We start from the raw sequence: 16,253 nt of genomic DNA on the forward strand, positions 1-16,253 counted from the left end.
TCTTACCTCCATCTAACTACCAAAAAGCTAAACATGGAGCTCTGGCTCAAGTAGTAGTAGAATGCTAAACTTAAGGGGAAAAGGACAGCAGCCAGGCCCTGAGTTAAAGCTACAGGACCTACATCAAAAAAAAAAAAAAAAAAAAAGATTAAATGAAATTGTTTGCTTCACATCACATTGACAGGTTTTCTTAACACTTAGTGCTTTTGCTTTGTTCCTTGACTCTGGGTGACATCGTGAAATATGATCCATCAAAATACTGTCACAACCTAAAGAAGATAGCAGAAGATTTCACAAATACCATTCCCATCAGTAGTCTCACTTGGGAATTGGAAGGAGGCAATGATCCTATGAGTAAGAAACGTCGAGGAGAATTCTCTGAATTTTATAGCTCTCCACAAAAGATGATAAAAGTACATAAGGATGAGGACTGCACTCGCTCCAAGGGCTCTGCTACAATTCAAAAGGCAAATTGGGTAACAGATAATATATCAACACAGCAGAAGGCCACACAGAAGATAGCTTGTGATCCTGTTGTTACTTCTAAATCACTCCCTATCCATGATGTGCATTTTCAGACTTCTGGCTTACAGTCTTCCCGGAAAAAAAATAGGATGTCTGATGATGATATTGATTCTGAAGATGAATTGAGAATGATGATTGCAGAAGAGAAAAATTTACAGAGAGTTATGTGTTCCTCAGTAAATGAATCTGAAAATGATCCCTTTGAAATCGTAAGAGCAAATTTGAGTATCACTAACGATGCCTGCCATGTTGGTGAAAATACTGCAAGAAGTGATTACGACTCAAGTGATACAGATGAAATCATCGCAATGAAGAAAAACATTGGTAAGGTTAAGAACAGTGAAGAATTTTCAAAGACAGAAACATCTATACACAAGAAAACATCTTTCAAAAAGAAAGAACTTTCTGATCGTTGTATCAAGGTACAAAAAAGGAAAAAAAAACAAGAGACAGTCCTCACTCACGGAGTGAATTCTCTTAATCATAACCCTTTGTCCAACTCCAGCCCCAGCAGTAGTGATGATAAAGAGTCTGAGGGCGATGAGGAATATAAAGCTATGATGGAAAACTGTTCCCGTATCAATCTCACATTGGCTGATTTAGAACAGTTGGCTGACATTGCTCAGAAGATTCCAGAAAAAGATAATGAGAGTGATGACCCAGAAACAACCAGCCACTGCAAATCTGACATAGCCTCCAAGAACCTCAAGACTCCCTGTAACCTCAATAGACGTCAACAGTGTATTAGTCCTGAGGAGATTGTAGCTTCTCTTTTAGAGGAAGAAAATACTTACAATAATAAGAAAACAAAAGAAAACAAGTTAAAGCCAAAGTTCCAGGCATTCAAGGGAGTAGGTTGTCTTTATGAGGAAGAATCAGTGAAAAAAAAATTGAAAGAGACTGTTGCCTCTAATAATGTTCATGAAGATCCAAGTTCGTTGAACCGTGAGCATCCCAATAGCATTTCCATGGAAAATAGATCCCCGTGCACTAATGATCCATCATGTAGACAGACTGCATGCCAATCTGCAAAGACAGTGGATGCCTCAAACCACATTCAGCCTCAAAAAAAACAGCCTGCTCTTGAGGGTAAAGATCATAAGATAGTATCCTCTAATGGTTTTCAAAGTGGAGGTAAAACTTCCTGTCCATTGCTAGTAAAAAGCAAGAAATCCTTAGCTGCAACTGTAAAGACTCGTGAGATAGGCTTTGACAAAGATGCTTGCCATAAGACCAAGAAACAAGAACAAGCTTCAGAGGAAGAGGAGTCTAATTCAAGCAGCCTCACATCTCTGATGAAACTATCTAAGAGCTCTCCCAGCAAAGACAAGAAAAGCACAGCTGATTTTTCACTTTCTATTAGTAACTCTTCAGATGTGAATACAAAGGATAAGCATACTGAAGACAATCAGAAGCGTTTGGCAGCCTTGGAGGCAAGGCAGAAAGCCAGAGAAGTACAGAAGACACTAGTACACAATGCACTGGCAAATTTGGTGAGTGTATTTTCATTCTGTGAATTTAATGAAATACTCTAGAGGTCATTGTCAAAGTATTCACCAGTTTGATTTTTTGTGTTGATAGGTTGTGCCAAGCAAGCTTGGTGGCTCACACCTATAATCCTAGGCTACTCAGGAGGCTGAGATCTGAGGATCAAGGTTCAAAGCCAGCCCAGGCACAAAAGGACCTGAGACTCTTATCTACAATTAACGGGAGTTGGGCATGGCTCAAGGGTAGGGCGGTAGCCTTGAGCTGAAGAGCTCAGGGACAATGCCCAGGCCTAAGATTTGGGCAGTAGCCTTGAGCTGTAGAGCTCCAGGAAATTGCCCAGGCCTTGTTCAAGCCTCATAACCCACCAAAAAAAGAAGAAGAAGAAGAAGTTAGGAGGTTGTATAACTCCTAAAGGAAGAGACATTGTTGAAAATATTTTAAATTTATATAAGCAAAGCTCTGGCAGCTTATGACTAATTGCTAATATCAGAAGTCTGTAATTTGGGACTAGAGGGTGGCCTAGTGGTAAAGTGCTTACCTAGCATACATAAAACCCTGGGTTCGATTCCTCAGAACCACATACACAAAAGCCGGAAGTGGTGATGTGGCTCAAGTGGTAGAGTGCTAGCAATCAGAAAGCTCAAAGACAGTGCCCAGGCCCTGAGTTCAAGCCCCAGGACTGGCCATTAAAAAAAAAAAAGAAGGAAGGAGTCTGTGATTTGCGGATCAGGGTTTGAAGGAAGGTAGACTGGGAAAAATCCAAGATTCTTTTCTCTATTGAGCCGGGGGAAAAAAGCTTGACTGTATGTGTGACTCAAGTGGTAGAACCATGAACAAGAAAGTCTAACAAGAGCTCAAGGCATTGAATTTAAGCTCCAGAATCAGGGGCCAAAAAGGAAAAGAAATTTGTTGTGTGTTTGTTTTATGTGGGAACTGAGACTTTAACTTGAGGCTTTAACTTGAGCCTTAGCTTTTCATTCAAGGTTAGTATTCTACCACTTTAACTGGAATCCTGACTACAAAAAGTGATTTCTACTTTGCTGACATTTATTGTGATGAGCAACTTGTACAAGAGCGTGTATTTTTAGTGAGACTGAGACTTCCAGGTTATAAGTTGGAAGGAAGTGAAGCTATCATAATAAGTATGACTGAGTTGTACTGAGAACAGACTTTATTCTTAAAGCTGTAAAAAAAAAAAATGCAGTGAAGAGTTTTAAGGCATTGAAGATTAGTAAGATTAGTTTATTAGTTTTACACATTTGGATCAGGAGTTAGCAAACTGCAGCTTACAGGCCATTCATTGCATAACCTGTTTATGTACAGTTACACAGCTAACAATGTTTTTGTTGTGTTTTGTGCCCATACTGGACTTGAACTCAGGGCCTAGGCTCTATCTCTTAGCTTTTTCCCCTCAAGACTAGCTCTCTACCACTTGGGTCACATTTCCACAGGTGGCATTTTGGCCACTAAATGTAGATAAGAATCTCACAGATTTTCCTGCCTGGAAGCCTAATCCTCAGCTCAGACTCCTGAGGAAATCTAGGGTTACAGACATGAGCAAATAGTATTTGTGTTTTTGTTTTTGATTTTTGCCAGTCCTGGGGCTTAAACTCAGAGCCAGAGCACTATCCCTGAGCTTCTTTTGCACAAGGCTAGCACTCTGTCCCTGAGCCATAACACCACTTCTGGCTTTTTCTGTTTCTGTAGTATTAAGGAATAGAACCCAGGGCTTCATGCATGGTAGAGAAACACTCTACCACTAAGCCACAGTCCCAGCCTAAGTTGTGTTTTTTGTTTGCTTTTTTTATTTTTGTGCCAGTCCTGGGGCTTGAACTCAGGGCTTTCTCCTTGGGCTTTCTCAAGGGCTCTGCCACGTGAGCCAGAGTGCCACTTCCAGCTTTTTCTGTGGTACCGAGGAATCGAACCCAGGGCTTCATGCATGCTAGGAAAGCACTCTACCACTAGTCTACACCCCTGGCACTATGATTTTTTTATAATATAAAACAGAGACCCTATGGGGTCTGCAGAGTTTAAAATGCTTACCTTGAGCAAAATTTTTCAACCTCTCAGGAGAAATCCTTCAGACCATGACAAAAACAATGAATTGAAAGGATTATATCTGGAATCAGCCTTCAGGTTGAGGGCCATAATCAAAGCAAGATGTTGTGAGTAGCCTGAAAGATACAAAGAACTTAAATTGATAGGACTTGATCACTGGATGTGGAGAAAAAAGTGTCTTGAGTTTCTCTCTAGGACAAATAGGTGATAATGGCACTCACTAGAAAAGGAAGAGGACAGATGGGCAGGTGGCTCACGCCTATAACCTAGCTGCTCAGGGGACTAAAATCTGAGGATTATGTTTCAAAGCCTGTCAGGGGCACTAAAGACATGAGACTCACCTCCAATTAATCACTAGAAAATGGGAAGTGGGGCTGAGGCTCAAGGGATAAGACAGTAGCCTTGAGCAGAAGAGCTCAGGGACAGAGCCCAGGCCCAGAGTTCAAGGCCCATGACCCCCACAAAAAAAAAAAAAAAAAAAAAGGACATAGACAGCTAGAGGAGATGATGGCTTTTTGCCATGTTCAGTGTGAGACTGGTCTTAAAACGTGATGTTATTGATGATTCCTAGGATGGGCATCCGGAGAAAAAGTCAACACACATCATCTTTGATTCTGATGGTGAAAGTGAGACAGATGAGACATCTACTCAGGACCAAAGCCACCCAAGAGAGAAGCCGGTGAAAGTAAGATATTCCAAACATCCCTATTGACATTCATCTACTCTACAGACTCAGACCAACTTAGAATTTATGGCTAGTCTTCTTACCTCATCCTCCCAAGTGGGTGGGATTAAAGACATTCTTAGCAGTAGATCCATTGTTGTCTAACAAAATTTCCACTCAACTGTCAGTTCAACAAAATCCTCCTGGGAGCTGTAGTAAGACCTAGAATTCCCTAGGCCACCACTCATAGACATGGCAGGGCTTTACAATATCTGCAATATTAGGCCAAAATTAGTGAAAGAATGCAGGAAGTCTTGCATACAATAATTACACCTTGAGTCCAGTAACCTTGGGGAGCATTTGAAGTAATGATCCCAGAGGCCTCTTTCAAGTGCATGAGTCAGGAGTTCTCATCTTACCCACCCACCACCTACTTGTTCCTGGCAGATGTATCTGGGTTGTTGGTTTTTATATATGGGAAGATTCCATTATGAAGGGAATCCTGATTGCCTCAGTTAACAAACATTTGATTTTTATCTAACAGGAGTCTGTGGGTAACTCAACTGGAAAGCTGTTTGATAGCAGTGATAATGAGGAATCGGATTCTGAAGATGACAGTGACAGGTTCAGGATTAAACCACAGTTTGAAGGCAAAGCTGGACAGAAGGTTTGTGAAGACAAAAAATAGAAAAGCTTGGGGCATGTCTTATTTTTCAAGGTAGTCCTTAAATCTAGGTATATCCATATGAGAGGTTTTGTCCCACATTGTTGTGTTAGGGATTTGGGAATGTGGGGCATCCATCCTCTGTGACCTGATTGGTCCAATACAAATGTTAATGATCTGAATGTCTGGGTGGAGGAAAGAGTGATCTGATAAGCAGTTTATTGAGAATCTGGTTGTCACTTGTGTATACTTTTTATCCATGTAGCTCATGAATTTACAGTCACACTTTGGCGGGGATGACAGATTCCGTATGGACTCTCGGTTTTTAGAGAGTGACAGTGAAGAGGAGCAGGAAGGTAAATACTTTGTTGTTCCGACATAGATCTGGGAGTATGAGAAATCATCCAGTGTACCTCCTTCATTTAACAAACACAGACACATCAACCCCAAGGTGTTCAATTGAGGAGTGTGTAGTCCGATATTTATTTGATATAGCATTTCTTACATCTACACAGTAATAATTCCTTGAAGCTGAAAAATAGTATAGGAATCAATACTATCCTTTATCTCATTCTTGGCGTGAATAGAGAAAGGTGAGTATCCTACATAACAATCTGTTTCAGTTGTGTGGTAAATTTTGGTGTGGGTATGACAGTTCACATTTGCCTTTCTAGAATTTTTTTTTTTTGCCAGTCCTGGGCTTGAGCTCAGGGCCTGAGCACTGTCCTTGGACTTTATCAAGGCTAGAGCTCTACCACTTGAGCCTCAGCACCACTTCCAGCTTTTTTCTATATGTGGTACCGAGGAATCGAACCCGGGTCTTCATGCATGCTAGGCAAGCACTTTAACCACTAGGCCAAACTCCCGGCCCCATAGAATTTTTTTTTTTTTTTAATGAAAGTTCACACTTGCTTTCTAGGATTTCTTTTTTTTTTTTTTTAGGACCTAGGTGCTCTCCCTGAGCTTCTTTTGCCCAAGGGGAGCACTCTGCCACTTGAGCTTCAGCTCTATTTCTGGCTTTTTTTTTTTTTTTTCTTTTGAGCACTTCATTGGAGCTAAGTCTTCCACAGTTCTATGCCCAGGCTGGCTTCGAACCTCAGTCTCAAATCTCAGACTCCTAAGTAGCTAGGATTATAGGTGTGAGTCACCAATACCTAGCCTTTTTTTCTTTTCTTTAAATAATTTTTTTGAGATAGGGTCAGCTGAGCTCCATTTATCTGTTAGACTTCCAAGTTGGTAGTATAACAAGTTTTTCATTGAAAATGAAGTCTAGTTGTTCATTGAGAAGGTGTTTTACGAACTCTTCTGCCTAAGCATCCCACAAACCAGGATCTCAACAATCTTAGCCTCTCAGGTACCTGAGCCATGGACAACTTGTTTTACCCTCTCAGTGCTTTCAGGTGACTATTAACAATATTATACATTTCAAGACAATAAGATTTAGAGTGTAGTTTTAGGATCTACACTAACTTTTCTAAGTCAGCACTTTCAGATCTTCTACTGAAAATAATGTGTTAACCCATAGAAAGAAACAGAACCTTAAATCCTGTCACTTTTTGTAGGTGTCAAAACAGAACAATATGTCTACATGTGGGTAGCATTTTTCAAGCAGCACCTTCCTTGCCTCCTTCATCCCATTAAAAGGCCATTAACCGGGCCGGGAGTTTGGCCTAGTGGTTAAAGTGCTTGCCTAGCATGCATGAAGACCCGGGTTCGATTCCTCGGTACCACATACATAGAAAAAAGCCGGAAGTGGTGCTGAGGCTCAAGTGGTAGAGCTCTAGCCTTGAGAAAGTCCAAGGACAGTGCTCAGGCCCTGAGCTCAAGCCCAGGACTGGCAAAAAAAAAAAAAAATAGGGCCGGGAGTTTGGCCTAGTGGTAGAGTGCTTGCCTAGCAGGCACGGAGACCCGGGTTCAATTCCTCGGTACCACATATAGAAAAAAGCTCAAGTGGTAGAGCTCTAGCCTTGAGAAAGTCCAAGGACAGTGCTCAGGCCCTGAGCTCAAGCCCAGGACTGGCAAAAAAAAAAAAAAAAAGGCCATTAACCCTTGTTACTGTTGATTTTCTTGTGACCTGCATTTGGTTTCTTCCTTACTATTGGTTTTTAATTTTTCCTTTGCATCCAGATTTGTGCTCTTTAGAGTTCCTTTAAGGACTTGTAGCTTTAGGCCAGCAGAGTAGCCTAGTGGTAGAGTGTTTGCCTAGCATACATGAAGCCCTGGGTTCCATTCTGCAGTACCACAAAAACAGAAGAAATAAAGTGGCTCAAATGGTAGAATGCTAGCCTTGAGGAAAGCCCAAGGACAGTGCTTAGGCCCTGAATTCAAGCTCCAGGACTGGCAAAAACAACAAACTTGTAGCTTTAACCTTCCCTTTTCATACATGAATAGTTCCCAATTTCCTGTCTGTTTTGCAGTTTTAGTGTCCCCTGGATATTTCCCACAGGCTTTCCTGAAATTGTGATGAAACTCCACAAGTATGGTGTGATGGGTCACACTTGTTATCCAGAGCACTCCAGACAAGAGGATCACTAGTGCAAGGCCAGTCTGGACTTTAGTGAGACCCTAACACACACACACACACACACACACACACACACACACACACATCCAAACTTGAATTTTAATTAATCTCACTATTTAAAATAGCTTCTTAGGACTCTTTCCTCTGAGTTGGTGATATTTCTGTCTTTAGTACCTACAGAATCTCCATCTTATTTTTTCCTTTCCCAAACTTAGAGCACGGTTTTTAATCTATCCTGCAGATAAGCAACACAGTGTCCTACATCTTGAGTCTTTCAGAGCAGTGTATTCTATTCACTTTTGCTATTTGGTTAAAATTTGTTTAAATGGTAATGTATTTGCCTCAGCACTCATAAGGGGCAGGTTTTTCTTCTGTCCTCCCAAACATGGGAGCAAATGTACTATGAGAATGTTGTCCGGTCCTGTTGCAGCCTGGTCTGCTAAGGCTCTGGTGGGGAATTCCCACATCAGAGTTGTTCAGTGTAGCTCTTTTTCCCCTTTTCTGAGAATTGATTTGCAAAACAAAGGAGGCCATGGAAGTGGGAAAAGAAGGGTGAGTAGATCAATAAGAAAGGTGGAACCACACAGAAGAGTGAACATGATTGTAAAACTAAACCAAGACCTCCCTGTGATTTGTCTTCCCACATACAAAGGAGCTATCTTGCCACAGGCCTCTCCCTACGCAAGCCACACAGGGGGTGGGTGCTGCCTTTACTCTTGTCAGAAATGTCAGAACAAAGGGAAAACACCTTGACACACAATCTCCGAAGGATAAGCTGTCATGTGTGAACCAAATTTGCTGCTTTTATTTTTATGATTTTTAAGAAACTGTCTGAGAGAGGGAGGTCATTACAGAATAAAAGTGTAGGGAGACTTACATCTCCATGTGCTGAGTGGCTGCTCTGTTAGTCCAAGGCATCTCTGTCTGCCCTCCTGAAAATGCACCTGAGCCCTACCCTGTGTCCTGAGCAGATGCACTGAGAAGAAGCCATGGCACCAGAGAACAGACTGAGAAGCTGCCAGAAAGCCAGGCTTCCTCTCACAAGCCAAACCACAATCTCAGTGTTAATATTCCAACTTTCCATAGCATGGAAACCAAGTTTGTAGAAGTAGGTGGAGAAAAAGGTCACAATAACTTTACTCTCAATGGCACAATTCATTTGGTTTTAGAACTTTGGCAGTGCCATTTATATCCTTCACTTGTTTTTCATCCATTTTCATGCTGTAACTCATGACTTAGGAAATCATTTATCATCTTGACATAGCCATCCCATTCAGTATGGTTATAATAAAGAACTGATGCAAAAAAAAAAAAAAAAGAAAGGTGGAATTTTCTGCCTAAGGTCTGGGTAGAAAAGACACAATCATCTGGAAAGTCTTACAATTAGGAACCCCAAAATACCTCTTATGTAGAATGGTCCCTGAATTCTTTCCTGACACCAGGTTCTCCTGCATCAGCTATGGTGTTAAACAGAAAAGATAAGAACATTCAGCCTTTTTCCTACTAGAAAGAAAAATTCAAATTCATCATCTGGCTTTGCAGAGAAAGTATCACCTTATGCTCATAGTACTATATATGTATATACTATTGTGTGTGTGTGTGTGTGTGTGTGTGTGTGTGTGTATGGTAAAAAAAAAAGTTGAATATTGTTATTTTCTGTATGTTATATCCTGGTATATAAGCTCTCTATACTTTTTTTTTTTTTTTTTAAATCATCCGTCATGGGGCTTGGACTCTGGGTCTCAGTGCTGCCCCTGAGCTCTTCAGCTCAAGGCTACTGCCCTACCCCTTGAGCCCCAGGGCCACTTCCAGTTTTCCGGTGTTAATTAGAGATAAGAGTCTCACGGACATTTTAGTGCTTTGAAACAAAATCCTCAATTCTCAGCCTCCTGAGTAGCTAGGATTACAAACATAAGCCACTGCATCTGGCTTCTATACTTCTTTTTTTTTTTTTTTTTTTTTTTTTTTTTTTTGCCAGTCCTGGGCTTGAGCTCAGGGCCTGAGCACTGTCCTTGGATTTTCTCAAGGCTAGAGCTCTACCACTTGAGCCTCAGCACCACTTCTGGCTTTTTTCTACGTATGTGGTACCAAGGAATCGAACCCGGGTCTTCATGCATGCTAGGCAAGCACTTTAACCACTAGGCCAAACTCCCAACCCCTGGATTCTATACTTCTTAACTTTGCCATGTATGTTCATTTTATTTCTGCATGATCTGTTTCTGGGAATCCATGTTGTTTGCCTACATATACTCCAAAATGGTTTATAAACTCTTCTTGATGGAGTTAAAGACTGCTTTGAACACTTAGGCATTTTTTTCCTGATTTCTGTTGGTTGTTGATTTCCTGCAATAATTTGGAAGAAGCTACATGCTTAGGCCTTTTTTGTATTTCTAACAAATCGTTATCCAAACTATTTTTGTTTTCTGATATTTGTTTGTTTGTTTCCATTAGTTTAGAGTGACAGCTTATGGAGTTCCATGGTGCCTTATTGATGGAGTACATGGGTTTATTTCTGTAATACCAAATAAAAAACTGAAGCAACTGTTTACTAAAATGTCACATTAAAAGTTACTAAATTACCATCTTTTATAGCTAGGTGATAGAAGTTTACATCAGTTATCTTCATTACTTAGAGGACTGTTATTTGAGGCTCTTAATGTGAGGCCAATCAAGGCAGGAAAGTCCATGAAACTCTAAACTCTATTAGTCACCAAAAAGCTAGAAATGGAGCTATAGTTTAAGTAGTAGAGTGTTAGACTTGAGTGAAAAAGCTCAGGGACAGCACATAGGCCCTGAGTTCAAGTCCCAGGGCCAGCAATAAATAAATAAATAAATTGCTGTCTTTCGATACCAATTTTACTCACATGCAATCAGGCTTACATTTTTAGAATATTTTTTTAATCAGTGTCTTATGGGCCAGGAGTGCCGAGCTTGCCGAGCATACACAAAGACCAAAGACCTGGGTTTGATTCTTTGGTACCACATACATAGAAAAAGCTGGAAGTGGTGCTATGGCTCAAGTGGTAGAACTCTTGCCTTGAGAAAGCCCAAGGACAGTACCCAGCCCCTCAGTCCAAGCCCCAGAAATGGCAAAAAAAAAAAAAAAAAGTGTTCTGATTTTATAATTAGTAGCTTACTGTGTTCCATTTTCAGTCTGTACTTGCCATGGACTTGCTACTGAAGCCAATATGTCCAAATTTTATGTTAATTAGAAATAAATGTAGAACATTTGCTGGTCAAGTGATTTCTGGATTTGTTGTGCTTAGATAGGGATAATAGCATAATGTGATAAAACTTTTCTGTTATCTTGACCTATTTTGTTCAGGTGCTTCATGTGGTCTCTTAATTTATCTTTTTTTTTTTTTCTCTTAAGAGGTTAATGAAAAGAGAAGTGCTGAGGAAGATGAGCTTGCTGCAGAAAAAAAGAAAGTCCTGAATGTTGTACAAAGTGTTTTACATACCAACTTGAACAATCCTCTAAGCAAGGGACCAGCTGCTAAGAAGTTTAAGTATGGTTTATGTCCTACACTTTCTAGTATATTTTCTTTTGCCATAGTGTCTTAACCGAGTTTAAAACTAGTTGATTGAGCCAGGCACTAGTGGCTCACAGCTAGCTACTTGGGAGGCTGAAATCTGAAGACTGAGGTTCAAAGTCAACCAAGGGAAGGAAAGTCCGACACTCTATCTCTAATTACACCAGAAGTGGAGCTGTGGCTCAAGTGCTAGAGCACAAGCCTTGAGCATAAAAGCCAAGGGACAGCACCTAGACCCTGAGTTAAAGTCCAGTATTAGCCATATACACAGTCTAAAATTTACATGATTGAGTCAAGGTGTTGCACATGTTACTGAAGTGCTACTACTGGGCTCTTTACTTGGCCTAGACAGGTCATTTTTAGCTTCCTGGGGCAAGCCACTTGGCAACATGCATTGCCTCTTATAATAGCCTTTCCTTTAACCCAGTGATTCACTTTAAGAAACTAATCTTAAATTATTTTTATATATTCTATATCTATGTATACATGTGTTTTATAACTGTATATTCTGTCAATAGAATAGATACAGAGATGTTATAACAGCATGCTTCCCATTAGTTAAGCCATTGGAAAATAGTTTAAATATTAAATATCAAGGTGTATAATTACAACATAGAAATTTTCAAGTTCATTTAGAGAGACTAGTGTAATGAACCCTGGGATATCATTAGGGTCAGTTACCAACCTGTGACCCCTATTCTCTTCTCTACTTCTGTTCAACCCCAGCCTTAACCAGTAAAATAGTTCATGTAAACAGGACAGTGGTAGCTCACGCCTGTAATCCAGCTACTCATGAGGCTGAGATCTGATGATCATGATTCAAAGCCAGCCTAGGCATGAAAGTCCATGAGACTCTTAGCTCCAATAAACCACCAGAAAACTGGAAGTGGCATTGCAGCTCAAGGAGTAAAGCCCTAGGTTTGAGCTGAACAGCTCAGGGACAGTGTCCAAGCCCAGAGTTCAAGCCCCATGACTGACCCCCCCCCCCCAAAAAAAAAAAAGTTGCATAAATTCCTGGTAGTATATCCCTCCATATGTATGTAATTTAGTATGTTTAAAAAAATTTTAAAGATCCAGGGGAACTCAAAAGTAGATAATTTAAAAATACTCTTCTAACAAGAAACAAATTGTCATCTTTGATTTTATTTAGCTTGATTTTGTCCCTGAACTAGTCTTTTTAGTCTTGTTACAATTTGCAATACATTGTTTTACATGTATGTTCTGAGAATTTCTTCTGACCCTCCTTCTTTTTACATAGGGATATTATACGTTATGATCCAACAAGGCATGACCATGCCACTTATGAAAGAAAAACAGATGATAAACCCAAAGACAGGTAACTTGAGTTACTTTTTATCTCTGGTCCTGAAACTGCTGAGATACAATGCTGAGAGACACTGGTTCAGACTGTTGCTGTTTCCTAGCTCTCTCTAGGATTTTAGCAAAAATGTTTTATTTTTTTAACTTTACATTTCTTTTTCTTTGCATATTTTGGTATGATTAAGTAGTTGTAGAGAGAGTTACAATTCTATAAGTCAGATTATGAGTACAATATTTTTTGGTCAGTGTCACCTTCCTTGTCCCAAATTTTCCTTCTCTTATCTCTACCAACAGCAAAGATTTATTTTCAAGTTGAAGTCTATATACTTTCTGGAAAGTAAATATTTTAGTAACTATATTAGTAAAGTAAATATATTAGTAAATACGTTAGGCTTTGCATGCCAAATGGTCTCTGTGATTGACAATTCTTCTCTACCTATACAGTAAAAAAGCAGCATACGAGGGAGGTTATGTGTATAGGAGGTTTCCTTCTATAGCAGAACTGTGTATTGATTCAATTCATTTAATGTTATTTAGCAATGATGATTTAATGTGGGGAGAAATTGTAGGTAGAGAAAACCAATTTGGAGGTTTGTGTCATTTTGAGTGTTTTCCTCCTCTTACTTATTATTAATAACAAGTGATAATTTATTCATCCATATTCAGTTATGTTTTATTTTGTACCTGTTTTTCTATGTACTGTGATCTGTTGCAATGCATCAGGAATGAACAAGATGGGAAGCCTGCCTTTTTTCATATATTTTTATTGTAATTATTAGAAGGGTTACATTATATTCACCAGGTAGAAGGTATCAATATACCCTTTCTCATGTCTTGGTCCCCATTTCCCTTTCCCCACCCTCGCCCCTCATCCTGTTTTACCCCCTTCCTTATCCTATTTCAAATAACCAAGTAAGCATATATACAATATATCAGATAACAAGGTAAAATACTGTAACAATATGAGATAACCAAGGGACAGCAAAAGAGATGAGAGATAACTTAATACATTAAGGAAGCCTGACTTTGAAGCTTCTCTTGTTGAGGGAAACCAGAAACTAGATGAGCTGGCTGGTCTCACCAATCTTCAGCTGTTGAGAGGTCACCAGGCTTTATGGTCTTCCTGTACTGAGAAATCAGTCCAACTCTTCACAACTTTGAATGTCCATGTATGGACTTTTCTGGAGAACTTTGGACCTCTAGTCATTGGTGGAAGGAGCCACCGGTCTGGCAAAAAAAAAAAAAAAAAAAGATACAAGCAGGAATCAGCCGCAGGTGGCTTAGGCCTATAAACCTAGCTATTCAGGAGGCTTGAGTTCTGAGGATCATAGTTTGAAGACAGGAAAGTCAATGAGACTGAGCTGTGTTTCAAGTGGTAGAGCACTAGGCTAGAAACAAAATAGCTCAGGGACAGCACCCAAGCCCTGAAGTGAAGCCCTAGGACAGGCACCAAAAAAAAAAAAAAAGAAAAAAATAGGAAGCAGCTATGATCTAACACATGGGCCATAAGAATTTGCCAGCTCCTGCATTATGTCACTTTTTCCTGAGAGTGTCATAGATTTGATCTTCGGCTAGAAAATATTTCTTAAATTTTATGTCACATTTCTTCTGAAGATTAGGGATTTCTGTAAGGTCCTTGAGCCATACATACAATTAGCTCAAGTGGTAGGGCACCAGCTGTGAACAAAAACACCAAGCAAAGGATAACATTGATCAAGATCATTGTACTCATAAATTGATATGTGTTACTACTTGAAGTCAATGAAATAAAATTAAATAATAACTGGGTGCCAGTGACTTATGCCTATAATCGTAGTTGCTCAGATGCTGAAATCTGAGGATTGCAGTTCACAACCATCCTGAACAGGAAAGTCCATGCAACTTTTACCATCAGTTAGCCACCCAAAACAGAATTTTCTAGGGCTTAGCCTTGACCAAAAAACGCTGAGAGACAGTGCCTGGGCCCTGACTTCAAGCTCCAGGATCAGCAATCAATCAATCAGCAAAGCCAAGCAAGAATACAAGATCATGAGTTCAAGTGCCAGGACCAGTCAAAAAAAAAAAAAAAGAGAGAACAATTTTTAAAAAGAAACCATCAGGATCGTAGTAGCCTAGTGGTAGATTGCTTGCCTAGCATGCACGAAGCCCTGGGTTAGATTCCTTGGTATCACATACACAGAAATGGCCAGAAGTGGTACTTGGCTCAAGCAGTAGAGCACCAGCCTTGAGAAAGCCCAGACAGTGCCCAGATCCTAAGTTCAAGCCCCAGGAATGACCAAAAAAGAAACTATCGGAAAATGGCAACACCTTTCTGGACATCTTTTTAGAGAAATATCCCAGTTATTTGCCTTTTTGTTGTTTTTCTGTTTTCTGTATTAATACAGGTGACAGTGGTGATAAACTTTCTATTACCACCTAGTAAGCATCTTCTTTTCTTCCATTTTCTTCCCAGGCTCTTTTTGAACACCATTACCTGCTGACTTTTCAAAGGCCATATAGATTCTAAGTTTTTTTTTTTTTTCAAGATTATGCTTTTTGCTGTGACCTTAGTCTCAGAAGTCACTTTCTAAATCAGGGCCTGGGCACCATCCCTGAGCTTCTTTTGCTGAAGGCCAGCACTCTACCTACCACTTGAGCCACAGCGCCACTTCTGGCTTTTTCTGAACCCAGGATTTCATGCATGCTCAAGCACTTTACCACTAACCCATATCCCCAGCCCAACTTGAAACTCTTGAAAGAAGCATGAAGGAGTTATGGGAACCAGGTTTAAAGCTACATATGCTATCTCGGTGATATGTCTTAGAATTGTCTATGTGACACTTTCTTACAGAGATCAGATTCATAAGAAGTATATCAATCTTAAAACTAACCAGGTTGGTTTGTTTTCTGAAGAATAAACTTTCTGTCTCTGAGTGGGGGATGTCCTTTTCCCTACCATTTTAGCTGTTTAACAACTTTGGTTTGGTCTTCTACATGTTGTATGAGGTGCACTCTAATAGAAAACATTATTTTAATCTTTTATTTGCTAAAAACTCTGTACTGCTTCAAACTTCGATGTTATTTTTTTGTCTAAGGCTAAAAAGAAAAGTATATTCATTTCTGAACACAGAGCAGATGATAATATAGACAGTACCAAAAGAGCATAGTAAATTTAGCACATGTCTACTTCATTTTAAAAACTGAATCATAATTGATTCCTTCCATTGCTTTGGTACAGTTCCCAGAATGTTAAAAACTTAAAATGATCTTAGAAAGCATCTGATTCATTATGTTCATTTTGCAGCTGAGGATGCAGGCCCAAAAGATAAATAATTCCTTACACCTGATAGTTTCCTTGAGAATGTGCCAAATCCTGGTGGCTCATTCCTATAGTTCTAGCTACTCAGGAGACTGAGATGTGAGAATCATGTTTGGAAGTGAGCCCTGGCAGGAGTTTATGAGACTGTTATTTCCAACTGGCCACTCAAAACCCAAGTG

The 16,253-nt window shown here is 39.8% G+C and overlaps 1 protein-coding gene across 3 annotated transcripts in view; it reads left to right on the plus strand.

The window, feature by feature from the left end:
• The window catches only part of Nol8 (nucleolar protein 8), a 32,869-nt gene that overhangs the window by 9,448 nt on the left and 7,168 nt on the right, over positions 1-16,253 (plus strand). For all 3 annotated transcript variants that reach the window (XM_090329936.1, XM_090329934.1, XM_090329935.1), the window contains exons 7-12: positions 234-2,018; positions 4,643-4,756; positions 5,280-5,402; positions 5,665-5,755; positions 11,297-11,432; positions 12,715-12,792. In XM_090329936.1, the coding sequence (XP_090186062.1) occupies positions 234-2,018; positions 4,643-4,756; positions 5,280-5,402; positions 5,665-5,755; positions 11,297-11,432; positions 12,715-12,792 (2,327 nt within the window). The remainder of the gene's footprint in view (positions 1-233; positions 2,019-4,642; positions 4,757-5,279; positions 5,403-5,664; positions 5,756-11,296; positions 11,433-12,714; positions 12,793-16,253) is intronic.

Source organism: Megascapheus bottae, chromosome 3 (assembly GCF_031878675.1).
Source record: "Megascapheus bottae isolate mThoBot1 chromosome 3, mThoBot2.hap1, whole genome shotgun sequence".
NCBI classification, from domain to species: Eukaryota; Metazoa; Chordata; class Mammalia; order Rodentia; family Geomyidae; genus Megascapheus; species Megascapheus bottae.